Raw genomic sequence first — 14,988 nt, forward strand, 5'->3', positions numbered from 1 at the left:
GTGAAGGAAAGTAAGGTAAAAAAGGATGATAAAGGAGGTTTACAAAAGTGGAAAAGTTCAAAAGTTTTTTAGACGTCGTGGTATATTGAAGCGATTTCCAATCAGAAGATGGGTCCAGTGTAATCCGTGGGTAGGAGAGGTGCAGCCGGAGGGTATAAAGTTCAGAATCAAACAGTCCAGATCCAGAAGGAAAGAAGGTAGAATCCAAAAGTTGGTAGTGTGTGATGAGAGGAGGATGAATATATATATATATATATATATATATATATATATGAATAGATGAATATATATGTATATTAATATGAACATATATATGTATATATATATATATATATATATATATATATATATATATATGAATAGATGAATATATATGTATATTAATATGAACATATATATATATATATATATATATATATATATATATATATATATATATATGAATAGATGAATATATATGTATATTAATATGAACATATATATATATATATATATATATAAATATATGAATAGATGAATATATATATAAATATATAAATATGAATATATATATATAAATATGAATATATATATGTGAATATATATATATGTATGTATATGTATATATATATATGTATATATATGTATGCAGTTATAATATGCGTTTACTCCATTCTTTAAATTTATATATATATATATATATATATATATATATATATATATATATATATATATATATATATACAGAGAGAGAGAGAGAGAGAGAGAGAGAGAGAGAGAGAGAGAGAGAGAGAGAGAGAGAGAGAGAGAGAGAGAATTTACAAAAACTGAAAAGACGAAGATGTATTAGTTTACCGCTCGAGACAAAAATAAGTTCAAGTAGAACAATTCAAACTTTTTGAGGAGTTCAAAAAGAGAGAAAATAATTTCTAATAAAAATTCATCATATTCAGAAATATCCTGCTAGAGAAAGCAATACGAGTATGAAAATAACAAGTGAAAAGTTCGTTAGAGGTATAAAACACCATAAACAATTATAAAAATGGAGAAGAGATGTGTGTATATGTATATATATATATATATATATATATCAGGTCATCCCATAACTCCTGTCCGATTTTACCTTTTATAAAATTGAATGAAATTTAATAGTATTTTAGAATGTCTAATGGAATTAAAAATTATTTTTATGCATTTGTGTACATTTAAACTAATTAAATATTATTTTACAGAATAATAGAATTAAAATTTCTTTGATTAAAACCCTTTCTAACATGGAAGTATCCAAAGAGTATTTGGGGCACTTAATGCTTTATGAATACAAAAAGGGAAACTCTGCAGCCGAAGCGATTCAAAACATACACTCAGTTTATGGGAAAGAATACTTGAATGAAAGAACTTGCAGAAGATGGTTTGCAAAATTCAGAAGTGGAGATTTCAGCCTTGAAGATGAAGATCGAACAGGACATCCAGTTGAGTTTGATGATAAGCTCCTTGAGGCATTACTTGAAGAAAATCCTGCATCATCAGTTGAAGAATTGACAATAAAACTTAGTTCAAACCATACAACCGTTCATCGTCATCTTCAACAACTTGGAAAGGTTCCTTAACTTGGAAAATGGGTGCCTCATGAATTGTCTGAAAGCAACCGCAAATCCCGAGTTGACATCTGCTCTTCTCTCCATTCTCGCGAACTCATTTCACCCTTTTTGAATAGACTTGTAACTGGTGATGAAAAATAGATGTATCGAAATGTTAAACGTCGTAAACAGTGGCTTGGTAAAAGGGAAACAGCTCAACCATAACCGAGAAGGGAACTTCATGGAAAAAAGGTTCTTCTCTCTATCTGGTGGGATTGCAAAGGAGTAATTCACTTTGAAATGTTACCACCTAATCCAACAATCAATGCTCAAGTGTACTGTCAGCAATTAGAGCGTTTGAACCAAGCTTTGAAGTAAAAAAGACCCGATTTAGTGAATCGAAAAGGAGGGATATTTCATCAGGACAATGCGTGACCTCACACTGCAAAGATCACATCACAGAACATCGAAGAGCTTGGTTGGGAAAAAATTCCTCATCCACGTTATTCTCCCGACCTTGCTCCTCCAGACTACCATTTGTTTCGTACTTTACAGAATCATTTGGGGGACATAACTTTCGCAAGCCAGAAGGAGATCGAAACTGACATTTCAGAGTTCTTGGCTTTGAAACCAAAAGAGTTTTACATTGATGGGATTAAAAAGCTTGTAAATGGATGGAAGGAAGTCATAGATAATCTGGGAAAGTACATTGATGATTAAATTTCAATTAAATATAACATTTGATCACTTGTTTTCTTTATTCAAAATTCGGACAGAACTTAAGAGATGACCTGATATATATATATATATATATATATATATATATATATATATATATATATATATATATATATGATATCCGCAGTAAGTTTGCTCCAGAGAGAATGCCAAACTAGCAGAAAATAAAGGGGACGTAGTTGACGAAGAAATAACTATTATTTAAAGTTACAGTTGTGGTGAGGAGAAAACTAATTTGTCTTAATGGTCAAATCCGACCAAGAAGGACAGAGGAGATAATTGTCAGTGGGGGGTGGGGTGATTCTGATCTTTAGACAACTCCTGACATGTTCCGGTCTTATTTGATCTCGTCAGTGAATTATATTCGAACTGTTGCTGTCATATCTTAGATCGATATCTAAGAGAGAATATATGGGATCTCTGTGAATGAATATAGGAGAAAATATCCAAAGATACCTCATAGAGATTTAATGAATGTCCTCTCAGCCGGTTTTAATGGATTAGGGATAGGAATGATAGGTGTAACATTGAGAGGCAGCGAATTGGTAAGGTTTTAGGAGCATTGGGCGAAATTTGTTGAGGCCCACTTAGAAGGTAGATTTAATCCATCATTTGGTTTAACACCATCAACTGTTGTTGGATGTCCTTAACGGAATCGACTGTGTTGCTAGCATTAGAACCAGCTCATTAGTTTGAGGATACATTCCTCTCACCAGTTTTGGAAGCCCAGCAAAGAACCATCGGCACTACTTTGGCCTCCTGCTCTAAGCAATCAAAATTTCTTTTGAAATAGTACAAGAACGTGAATGCAGCTCGCTTTTAAGGCAATCACCAGTTGGTATTTAAAAAGCCTAATTTATTTTTTCTTACTTCTCTTAAATTTCAGCTTTAAAGAACTTAAACAGGAATGACAACCTTTAGATTTATGTTTTTGCTATATATCTAGTTGGAAGAACCTACCTTTAATGATATAGGTTGTAAACTTCCTACTTAAGTTTACAATCGTTAAAACTGTGTAACGCGAGTCTAAGACACAGCATGGACTTATATAATAAAATCATGCTCAGCTCCCCAGCAAGTAATGTATTTATTTTTCTTTTATTGTCTATAAATGAATCTTTAATAAAAGAATTACCGGAAAATTCCTGTTTAGTGATTTGTCTGTAAAAAGTTAAACAACATATCCATTAATGAGGAGACAATATTGAGTCCATGTTACATAAATACCACATTTTTAAGATTGTGTGTTTAATATAATCGTAAAATTAATTTGACCTTCGTAATGTTTTATTTTTAATGACCAAATGTTCGCAGTTTACCAGATGCCATTGTGTTTTATTACAACAGAAAAATATAGACTGTTATTTATTAAATGCACCCTAACATAGCTAATAGTAGAAAGATTTTTTTCCGTCATCAACATGCACAAGATAAGTTTTATCAAAGAAATAGAAGAAAAAATTCATTAATGGTGGGGAAACGAATAAAATTTAAAATATGAAAATATTTTCGTGACGTAGATGACATACTACTGGTGATTACGAAAAATGAAATTGTCGGTGACAGTTGTCTTGAATTAAACAAGTATGATGCCATGATTATGTACATAACACAAATCTTTTTGGTCTAGGAAAATCTTTATTTTTTTTCTTTTTCAAAAAGAGACAAACGAGTTGTTTGTTATTAATCTTCTACGTTTACACATCCACGTGTGCACACTTGTTTTGTTCTAGACTACATTTTTTTTTCTTCGCTTTACGGCTTGGCTTCCACTTATACGTTGGCTATTCTGAATGGGAGGAGACAACGCTAGTTGTAGGCAATATATAGAGTTATTACCAGTGGAAAATTTAAACTAGTGCAAAGAAAATTTCACAAGTCTGTTGAACAAACAATTTTCAATAAGTAATTCTTGGAAAGAAAAGTCACAAATTCGAATACGTAATTTCTTGCGAAGGGAAAAGTAAAAAATTACACAATACGTTTCGGACTTATAAACAATGAAAGTAAGTGTTTCGAAATTGTTTTTAATTTTCAACCATTTGCTCAATTTTATACGGTTTCTTGTTTTTAATTTCTGCTCTGCTAGTTACTTCGTAACTGATAAGAATGTATTGGTGGTCTGTTTTTTAAGATAAACTGCTTCAAAACTTGTAATGTCATACCGTTCATTACAAGAGAGTTTTCTGTTCTACCGTGGCTTTATAATTTTTGTTTTAGTAATTTTACATTCCGATCGTTGCTTTTATATAATCCTCATTTAATGTACTCTACCGGTCTTGTTTCTTTACTTGCTAATGTTTCTCAGTTACATAAATTTATTACAACAGTTTAATCGTCCAAAGTAAATTAAAAGTTTTATAAAAATAAAATTACTTAACGATTTAATTAAATATAATTTACAGACGTTCCATAGTCTTGAAAAATGTGTAATGTTTTCTAGTTTTTTAGTTCATTCGTCAATTTTATAAACAAAGGTGGAATATTTGAAGAATAATAATGATAATCATGCTGCTGGTGATGGCTTCTTAGACTTCAGTTTAGCCTGGAGTTAAATACCTTGGTCCTGAATACAGTACAACACGTTCGGAGGGGTATTAAATTTGACACACTCTTGTATCTGGTGACATAGCAATTTATTCTTAGTCCCACGATAATAATTAACGAGCGAAAGTTGTAGTGTAGAAGCGAATCCTCCGAAAGCCGAACATTGGAGGGCCTTTTGGAAAAATGTCCTCTCCGTAAATTCGTACTGACCAATGCTTTGTGAATAAAATATGGTAGATGGAAACTGTGCTGAGGCCTACCGTGTTTGTGTATAGCAGTTGTACTGAATTGCCCAGGGCTTAGATTATGCCCATCTGTGTCTATTATTTTTATCTCTAATATCTCTAAGTGTTTTAGAAACACTAGAATTGATTTAATCGATTATAATTTTTAAACACCACTCTCGGGCCAGCCAAGACAGCCTCTACGTGCTCAATCTGCTAGATATAAAACCAAATTTATCTTAAACTAAACCTTATAATTAATAAAAAAAGACATTAAATAATGTAGTTCTACATATCCTTATTAAGATCAGGTGACCATTTTTTTGAATACTTTTGATCACGGGTCTATTTGATAATGTTAAATCAGGAGCTAAACAACAATTAGCACTCAAGTAACCTGATTAAATTAAACTACTACTACTACTACTATTATCATGTCTATGTATTTATTTCATGTTTATTTGTCAACAGGCCATTTTCATTCGTAGGCGCAGGCATGGCTATGTGTTGAAGAATCTCGCTTTGCAAACACGTGGTGTCGTCATGTTCAATCCCTCTGTGCGACACTTTGGGCAAGTGTCTTCTACTTATGACCTCCGTCCGACGAATTTCTTGTGAATGAATTTGGTAGACGAAAACTGTATGAAACCCCGTCGTGTGTGTATGTGTGCGTGTATGTGTGTGTATATATATATATATATATATATATATCTATCTAGTGTGAATGTGTCTTTGTGTTTATCATTCCACTACCACTTGACAACCGGTGTCGCTTAGTTTACTTCCCCGTAACTTAAAAGAAATTGATAGAAAAAGTATCGGGTTAAAAAAAAATAAGTATTGGGAGCCGGTGGAATATGAGCTCAGAATATAAAGAGTCGAATAAATCCCGCAAGGCATTTTTGTTTGATGCTCTGACGATTTTTCAAATAGTTTATTTGCTCATAGTAATAAGGTTTAGCCCCAAACTAGTTGTGATTGAGTAACCCTATGATAAAAAAAATCTTTCCACATGTGCCCATCACGTCTTTTGTCTTTCCAGACTTAGTGTATCAGGCTGTATATCCTCCTTCCTTTCGGATTGTAGGGTATAATCTGACTGAAAATTGGCTACTAAGCTGGGAGCAAGCCAATTTAGTTTTGTCGTTTTCGACACTGTTGCTCAACTTCTAACATTTACTGGAGCAAAGCACTGACTTCTCTACATTCACTTAACTTCCTAAACACATCAGTTAGAAGCAATATACGAGTTAAGTTGGGAAAGTGGAACAACCTGAAGGCTTTTCCGAGCTTACAAGCTCATGAGCTTGTTCGGATTTTCGAAGCTTGTAAGCAGTTCAAAGAAGACTTTTTCTTTGAACGGGATGTTAGTCCATTACAGAGTTCACTTTCAGCTGCTGTTGAAATTCATTTTCAGCTGAATCAACTAAAACAATCTAAAATGTACTTGACTCAAGGACAAGGCACTGACCTGACATCTGTGAACCTAATATCCAAACCACTAGGCTACGCACCTTCACAAGCTCTGGGCGTAAGTCGTTTAAATTGATGCCAATATTTTAGTACCGCAGTTGAATCGTTAGCACGCCGGACAAAAAGCTTAGCGGTATTTCGCTTATCTTTACGTTCTGAGTTCAAATTCCGCTGAGGTCGCCTTTGCCTTTCATCCTTTCGGGGTCGATAAAATAAGTACCAGTATATCACTAGGGTCGATGTAATCAACTTACCCCGTCCCGTAAAATTGCTGCCCTTGTGCCAAAATTTGAAACAACGATCCTGCAGTTGGAAATAAAAAAATAAAATAAAATATAATTTAAAAAAAAAATCAGCATCGGCGCAGACATGACTGCATGATTAAGGAGCCTCGCAACCACATGATTTTGGGTTCAGTCTCATTGCATAGCACCTTGAGAAAATGTCTTCTATTATAGTCCCGGTCGATTAATGCATTGCGAGTGAATTTGGTAAACGGAAATAGTGTGTGTGGGTCTTCGTGTCTGCGTTTACCCCGCACCACTTGACAACCGGTGTTGGTTTGTTTACATCCCCGTAAAATAGCGACTCGATAGAATAAATGCCAGCCTTATTTTTTTTTAATTATTACTTAAATGTTCAGGCGGCGAGCAGGCAGAATCGTTAGCACACAGTTAATTTGTCTTTGCGAGAATTTGATATGTAATTGTTATTATTATTTATTGTTATTGTTGCTATTTGTTGTTAAATTTTGAACTTTTGTTATTGTTCTACGTTCTGTTTCAACAGTCGTAGTGGACTGTTGTTCCCCTCCTCATGGAGGGGAAAATAATTTTTGAAAAAAATATTTTGGAAAATATTCGTTTTTGTGAAAATGAATTCGGAGGACAAGTCTTCTAACCATGGCCAAGCTAATCAAAGAGCAACTGTAAAACAAGACAAAATGAACGAAAATGTGAACGAAAGCCACATAAATACAGTAAACAGAAAAAGGAACCAAGAAGGAAAAATAAATGCTGAAAACGATAAAATAAATAACAGAAAAGTAAACCCAACAGAAGACAACCAAAAGAAGATTAATTTTGCCACCGCAGCCGGTGTGAGAAAAGATAAATTGAACATAGAGCTAGATTCACTGTGGCAACACGGAGGTATGTTCGAAAGGGAAGGTTTTGATGTTAAAGCCAACCTACCTAACGAACTCATCGAAGAAATAAAGAGGAAAATAATAACATATAAGACAATGATAATAAAAGACAAGAAAATAGACATAGATTATGTTGGCTCGTGTGTTAATAGAAGTAATGTTTGCTTCCAGGATCTACTAAGATGTTGTAAGCTAGTAGATCCATACAGACTGGAATTTCCGAACGCTCCGTTGTGGACATGGGCAAATAGCGACGGATCTTCCAGGTCTTATCTAGATAGAGTATTAATTAGAAAAGTAGATAAGAAGATAGCTGGGTGTCCACAGTTCCACATGGTCAGCTACAGCGATCACAAGATGGTTACCTGTAAGCTCAACATAGATAAGTTATGTAGAGGTCCCGGCTTCTGGATACTTAATACGTCCCTTTTGGCGATTAAGGAGTACAGAGACCGGATTAAGATGTTAATTCAGAGGGCATTAACCGGATTCATTAACAACAAATAGTGGTATACCCTCAAGCGAGCCACTAAATATGAGTCTCTTAGATATAGCATAGGCTTAGTGGCTAGAGAGGCTAGAAGGGAATCAACTCTAGTAAGGACTTAGAGGAAGCAATGCGAACTGGCTCTGCGGCTCAGGTGAAGGCCAAGAAACTGGTGTTAAACCAGCACCTCGAAGGCAAACACATGGGTTGCATTGTCAGGGCTAGACAACATGCAATGCGTTGCGAGAGAATCAATGCCGCGGGATGGGCCCGAGTGGTGGAAGCCCAACGTGGAAATGATGCCACAATTCGATCTTTGAGGAACCAACAAAGTAAGTTGATAGACGAACCCAAGGAAATGTGTGAGATCTTTCAGGACCACTTCGCGCAGCTTTTCGGTGGGGGACGGGGGTGGGGGGCCGGAGTGTAGGAAGGACGTAACGGACTTCCTCGTCGGGCTGCCGCGCCTCTCGGGGCAGGATGCGAGGTGTAGTGAGGGGCTGATCACGCCTGAGGAGATAAAAGACTGCGGCGCGGGTAAGGCGCCAGGAATGGATGGTCTACCCTACGAGCTGTATAAGAATATGTTGGACTTGTTGGGACACCTATCGGCGAGTGACTACGCGAACTGGCAACAGAATGGGCTCATACACAGATCTGTACGCCGGGGAGTGGTGACGTTCGTCAGAAAGGACCCGAACAAGGGGGATGTCATTGATAATTTTAGGCCCATCACTCTGCTCAACGCAGAGCTGAAGATTTTGGTCAAAGTGTTATCGAAAAGATTGGCGCGTGTCGCGGATGGGATGATCGTGGGAGCACAGACATGTGCCATCCCCGGCAGATCCATTCAGGATAATTTCCATCTTATACGATACACTATAGAGGGAATTAATAACGATTCCGGCAAGGGAGGGCATTGGTCCATTTAGACCAATCAAAGGCTTTTGATAGGATCGACCAGCACTACCTGCTGTCCGTTCTGGCACAGTTCAGCGTGGGCCTTGGCTTCCTCAGGTGGATCATTCAAATGTATAACATTGACTCGGTAGTTCGGGTGAACGGCTTTCTTTCTAAGCCGTTCCACCTCAAATGCTCTGTTCGTCAAGGATGTCCACTCTCCCTGTTTCTGTATGCGATGGCTCTTGAGCCATTGCTGCGAAGGCTGAGCTGCATTTCGAGACAGCCAGGTTGTGAGATGTCGGTTTCAGCCTACGTGGATGACATCACCATCATCGCGACCAAAATGGCTCGTCTACAGAGGGTAAGCAAGGCCATTGAGGAATACAAGACGGTAGCAGGAGCAAAAGTTAATCGTGAAAAATCAGTCGGCTTGCAGCTCGGCACCTAGAGAGACAAGTCGATACCTCCTGACAGCGTCGTGGGACGTTGAACGGAGGGTCCGATTAAGTTGCTAGGGGTTTGGTTAGGACCAGACCTCCAAATAGAGAAGAATTGGGCTGAGGTATTGAGCAGGGTGATCCACATTGCCAAGACCTGGTCTTGGCGGTGGCTAACCCTGAAAGGGAGGGTGGAGGTGGACAATGTGTTTATCGCATCGGTCATCACATACTGCCTAATCGTCGTGCCTTGTTCTGATTCGTGGTTGATCAAGCTGGAAAGACAGCTCTTCCACTTCTTGTGGCAGGGCTCGAAACCGCTTGTGAGACGCTCTATTTGCTGTCAACAACCATTAAAGGGTGGGATAGGGATGCCTTGGCTATTGATGCGCAAACATGCGCCGAGGTTGAGGCACCTGTGGTTCTACTTGGATGGTGAACAGGTGTGGTCTTCGCTGACGAAACAGATGTTTCCCAGGTTCACTAGTTTCGGTGGACGGAAAACCTGGTTCAACCGTTGATCGAAGTTGGGTACATGGTATACGGAGTGTCGCAAGGCACCCCTGCTTTTCCGTCGCTCGGGCAATGCCTGTGGTAGTGGTTCCACCGCTGTCTTTTATAGAGGGTTTGTAGAGGCGGAATGCGATGATACATTGGAGGAGACCCTAGGTTTTGACGATAATTAGCTGGCCAGTCTGTTCCAACGTACATTCAGGCCGAAGACCCTGGATAATTTTCAGAAGTCTTTAGCATGGCAGCCTTACCGCGGAGCCTTACCTGTCCGGGATAAACTCTCAAGGTACGGTGGTCGAGACACTCCGATCTGTCCAAGATGTGGGCGGGACAAGGAAACCGTCCCGCACGCTATTGTTCAGTGCCAGGAAGTGTCTGACATGTGGGTTTATGCCGAACAACTGATGTCAGGTGGAGGAGGAGTAAAGCTGTCGACTATAGTGAAAATTAACCTACCGGATTTCTTAACGAAAGAAGGTAAGAATTGTTTTCTCTCTGTAGTAGCAACTGCGAGAGGGATTATATGGAAGACAAGAATGAAAGGAATAAGGTCAGGCACCTTCATCTCTGGCCCTAATCTGGCGAATTTTTTCATCTTCCACTTAAAAAGCAAATAGGGCTGGAGAGGAGATGTTTGACTGAAGACATGTTTGGAAAAAGACGGAAGAATGTCGCACGAATGTTGGGCATGAAAGGCTCCGCGTAAATGCTATATGGTTTTAAAACCCAGGTCAGTGGTAAGGCGGGGTCGTGGGGTCCGTTATAAACCCGCCTCCACTCCATCTGTTATGTCTTATTGTGTCCTATCATCCGTATTATATATAATGTATTTAGAATTTTTAAAAGGACCCCAATCGCATTTCATGTAAAATCATTCGATTTCATTGTGCAGTCTCTTCTATGTATGTCCTTATGGATAATAAAAAATTAAGAATCGTTAGCACGCCGGGTGAAATGCTTAGCGGTATTTCGTCTGTCTTTACGTTCTGAGTTGAAATTCCGCCGAGGTCAGGTCGACTTTGCCTTTCATCCTTTCGGGGTCGATAAATTAAGTAGCAGCTGCATACTGGGGTCGATCTAACCGACTGGCCCCTTCCTCCCTCAAAATTTCGGGCTTTGTACCTAGAGTAGAAAAGATTATTTAAATGGTACTGGGGTCTATTTATTCGACTAAACTATTCAAGGTGGTGCTCTAGCATGGCCGCAGTTCATTGACTGAAACTAATGAAAGATACGAGTTGAATACCGGATGGCATTTTGACCGCCGCCTTATCGTACCGTTTCCATGACTCCTCTTCCTCGTCTTCAATAATAACATTTTCAATTATTACAATGCCTTCTTCTGAAAATAAAGATTGTTTTATCCATCACGGCTAAGGTGATGCCGGAAACCTCGTTCTGTGTCTAGAATGCAAACAGTCGAGTATTTGTTAATTTCGAAACAACTTCCAAGTAAATTAGCTTTAAAGTTTTTATACAGGAATAATTTAAGACAATAGCATTATAGTATAAGCTGTGATGCCATGTTGAATTCACTGTAGTGTTTATTTTTGAGACTGATCTCGTTGATAAGGCTAAACTGTTTCGAGCCCGCAAGCGGGTTTATATGTGGTCGCTCTATCTGCTAGAAATAGTAACCAAACTTCCATCAGTCCTACTTTAACGTGTCTATCTTTTATTCTTTTAATCTTTTAAGTTATTTCAGTCATTTGATTGTGGCTTTGCTGGGGCACCACCTTGAAGGGTTTAGTTGAATAAATTGACTCCAGCACTTATCATTTAAAAAAAAAGTTTTATCATTCTATTGGTCTCAGTTGACGGAATGTTAACAAATCGACAGCTGTCAAGCGGTGGTGGAACACCACACACACACACACACACACACATACACACACACACAAACCATTCCTATCGTTAATACTCATATTATACAAACTCCAACGCGGCGAACTGCAGAGTCGTTAGTACGCCGGGCAAAATGCTATCGAAATGGCACTAAGAATTTTGCCCGTTTTTACCTTCTGAGTTAAAATTCTGCTGAGGTCGACTTTGCTTTTCCTCCTCACGGGGTCGATAAAATAAGTACCAGTCGAGCACTGGGCGGGGGTGGGGGTGATGTAATCGACTTGCCCTCTTCCTAAAAATTGCTGGTCTTGTGTCAAAATTTGGAATCAATATTTATGTAAACTCTTATAGATATTTACGGATCTTCAGATATATTATTAATTAGTTAAAGCAACCACATCCGTTATATAATAGTATCTGATAACTGAGACATGTGGGCGGGCTGAATAAAGCAAACTCTCTCTCTCTCTCATATATATATATATATATAAAATATTTTCTACTAATGGTATGTGGAGGCGCAATGGCCCAGTGATTAGGGCAGCGGACTCGCGGTTATAGGGTCGCAGTTTCGATTCCCAGACCGGGCGTTGTGAGTGTTTATTGAGCGAAAACACCTAAAGCTCCACGAGGTTCCGGCAGGGGATGGTGGCGAACCCTGCTGTACTCTTTCACCATAACTTTCTATCGACCACAGTTATACCCAGTTCATCTTGTTAAAAGCCACAAGACATTTTCTTCGTCGCTCTGCCGATTTTGACAACACATCCTCTTTATGATGATTTTCGTCGTAGATTCAAGACTGTTTAAGACTAACTGTTGATTTATTCAAATAACTTCGCTTCGAGAGAAGTTAAACAAACACCCAGTGAGAACTATAACCGGCTCCGATGAGAAAAACTCCAAGAACCCAGAAACCTTTGGAAGTGAGGCCTATTTTTTCTAGAGACAAGAGGATAGTTTTAGGTGCCTTGCGATTGAATTTGTTGACAGAAGCTTTGTGGAAGTCTGTCGTTGTGTGTGTGTGTGGTGTATGTGTGTGTGTGTATGTCTGGTGTATGTGTGTGTGTGTTTGTCACCCCTCCCTAAAACCGGTGCTGGCTTGTTTACGTCACAGTAATATATCGGTTCGGCAAAAGAGACCGCTAGAACAAGTACCAGACTTAAAGACAAAAATAAAAATTGGGGTTGATTTCTTGGACTAAACTCTTCATGGCGGTGCCCTAGTATGGCCGCAATCCAATGACTAAAACAAGTAAAAGATATGTATTCTTATACTTACATTTACATTTAGTGCAGACATTTAAGCTATTCATCTTCAATTAATGACAGCTAGTTAATTACTACTGCAAATAACAGGTGTAACTATTTTACCGATCAGTTTGCTAATTAGAAATGTTTACTTTGTACTTTAAGAAGTTAAGAGTTTTGTTAACTGCTTGACGTCTATATTCTCTATTAACTTGGACTGTAAAGAGGTTACCTCCTCTTCTAATCCATTTGGCAACATAAACATATATAATTTCTCTTTTCTCTGTCTGTCTGTCTGTCTGTCTCTCTCTCTACGCATCTGTTTGAAAAAGGATTAGTGTCCGAAATATTAGACTTTTCTTCGCGGCAAGGGCACGGCTTTGTGATTAAGGAGCTAGCGCTGGAACCACGTGGTTTCGGGTTCAGTCTCACTTTGAGCTAGTGTTTCCTACTATAGACCCGGGCCAACCAATGCCTTTTAAATGTATTTTGTTGAGGGAAACTGTATGGAAACTCATCGTATATCTATATGTATGTGTGTTTCTTTGTGTTTGTCCCCTACCCACCGCTTGCGGTTCGGCAAAAGAGAGCGATCGAATAAATATCAAACTTAACCCATCAAGGTAAGCCACAGCATGGCTGCAGTTGTATAGCTGAAACAAGTAAAAAAAAAAAACAACAAAAACAAGAAACTGAATTATTTTCAATAAATAAATCGCTTAAAGAGAAGCGGTACGTATTTCGAAATAAGTATTACTAACATACATGCGCAAGTGTGGCTGTGTAGTAAGAAGTTTGCTTCCTAACCACATTGTTCCGGGTTCAGTTTCACTGTGTGATACCTTGGGCAAGTATCTTCTATTATAGCCTCGGGCCGACCAAAATTTTATGAGTGGATTTGGTGGACGGAAACTGAAAGAAGCCCGTTGATATATATTTATATATATATATATATACCATTGCTATTATGTTAAGCTGTCATATGTTTAAATTTAGTTAAATGCGTTTTTTGAAATATTTATTTTTTCTTGCAAAAGCTGGTTCATTTGGTCAAACTATCGTATCTCCAGCTGCTTCAGATGCCAAGATACAAAAATTGTCAGTGTAGTACAACTGTTTTGCTTCAGAAAAAGTAACGTTTTGGACTTATGACACTTTTACATAATAACAATAATATCTGTGTGTGTGTGTGTGTGTGTGTGTGTGTGTACCAGCACCACTTGATAACCGGTGTTGGTGTGTTTACACCCCCGTACCTTAGCGGCTCGGCTAAATAGGCCGATAGAATAAGTACCAGGCTTTATAAAGACATAAGTACTAGGGTCGATTTGTTCGACTAAAATTCCTCAAGACGGTGCCCCAGCATGGTCGCAGTCTAATGACTGAAATAAAAGAGACAAGATACAAAATATATATATACAGAAAATCAAAATGACACTTAAAAAAAAAAAATCAAGAGGCGCAGGAGTGGCTGTGTGGTAAATAGCTTGCTTACCAACCACATGGTTCCGGGTTCTCACTGCGTGGAACCTTGGGTAAGTGTCTTCAACTATAGCCTCGAGCCGACCAAAGCCTAGTGAGTGGATTTGGTAGACGGAAACTGAAAGAAGCCCGTCGTATATATGTATATACATATATATGTATGTGTGCGTGTCTGTGTTTGTCCCCCCAACATCACTTGACAACCGATGCTGGTGTGCTTACGTCCCCGTAACTTAGCGGTTCTGCAAAAGAGACCGATAGAATAAGTACTAGGCTTACAAAGAATAAGTCCTGGGGTCGATTTGCTCGGCTAAAGGCGGTGCTCCAGCATGGCCACAGTCAAATGACTGAAACAAGTAAAAGAGTAAAAGAGAGTAAAGAG

At 38.3% G+C, this 14,988-nt stretch overlaps 1 protein-coding gene across 6 annotated transcripts in view; it reads left to right on the forward strand.

Moving 5' to 3' along the window:
- LOC106876733 (solute carrier family 12 member 2) overlaps positions 1–14,988 on the forward strand; it is a 127,959-nt gene that overhangs the window by 66,559 nt on the left and 46,412 nt on the right. Inside the window, exon 1 of one of the 6 annotated variants that reach the window (XM_089349741.1) lies at positions 3,321–3,375. The exons of 4 other annotated variants lie outside the window; for them this stretch is intronic. In XM_089349741.1, the coding sequence (XP_089205867.1) occupies positions 3,336–3,375 (40 nt within the window). In that variant the 5' untranslated portion in view covers positions 3,321–3,335. Of the gene's footprint in view, positions 1–3,320; positions 3,376–3,752; positions 4,304–14,988 lie in introns of those variants that run through there. One more of the 6 variants, XM_014925416.3, reaches the window with a different exon arrangement.

The sequence above is a fragment of the Octopus bimaculoides genome, chromosome 3, assembly GCF_046866305.1.
Source record: "Octopus bimaculoides isolate indiv1 chromosome 3, ASM4686630v1, whole genome shotgun sequence".
In the NCBI taxonomy this organism is placed as follows: Eukaryota; Metazoa; Mollusca; class Cephalopoda; order Octopoda; family Octopodidae; genus Octopus; species Octopus bimaculoides.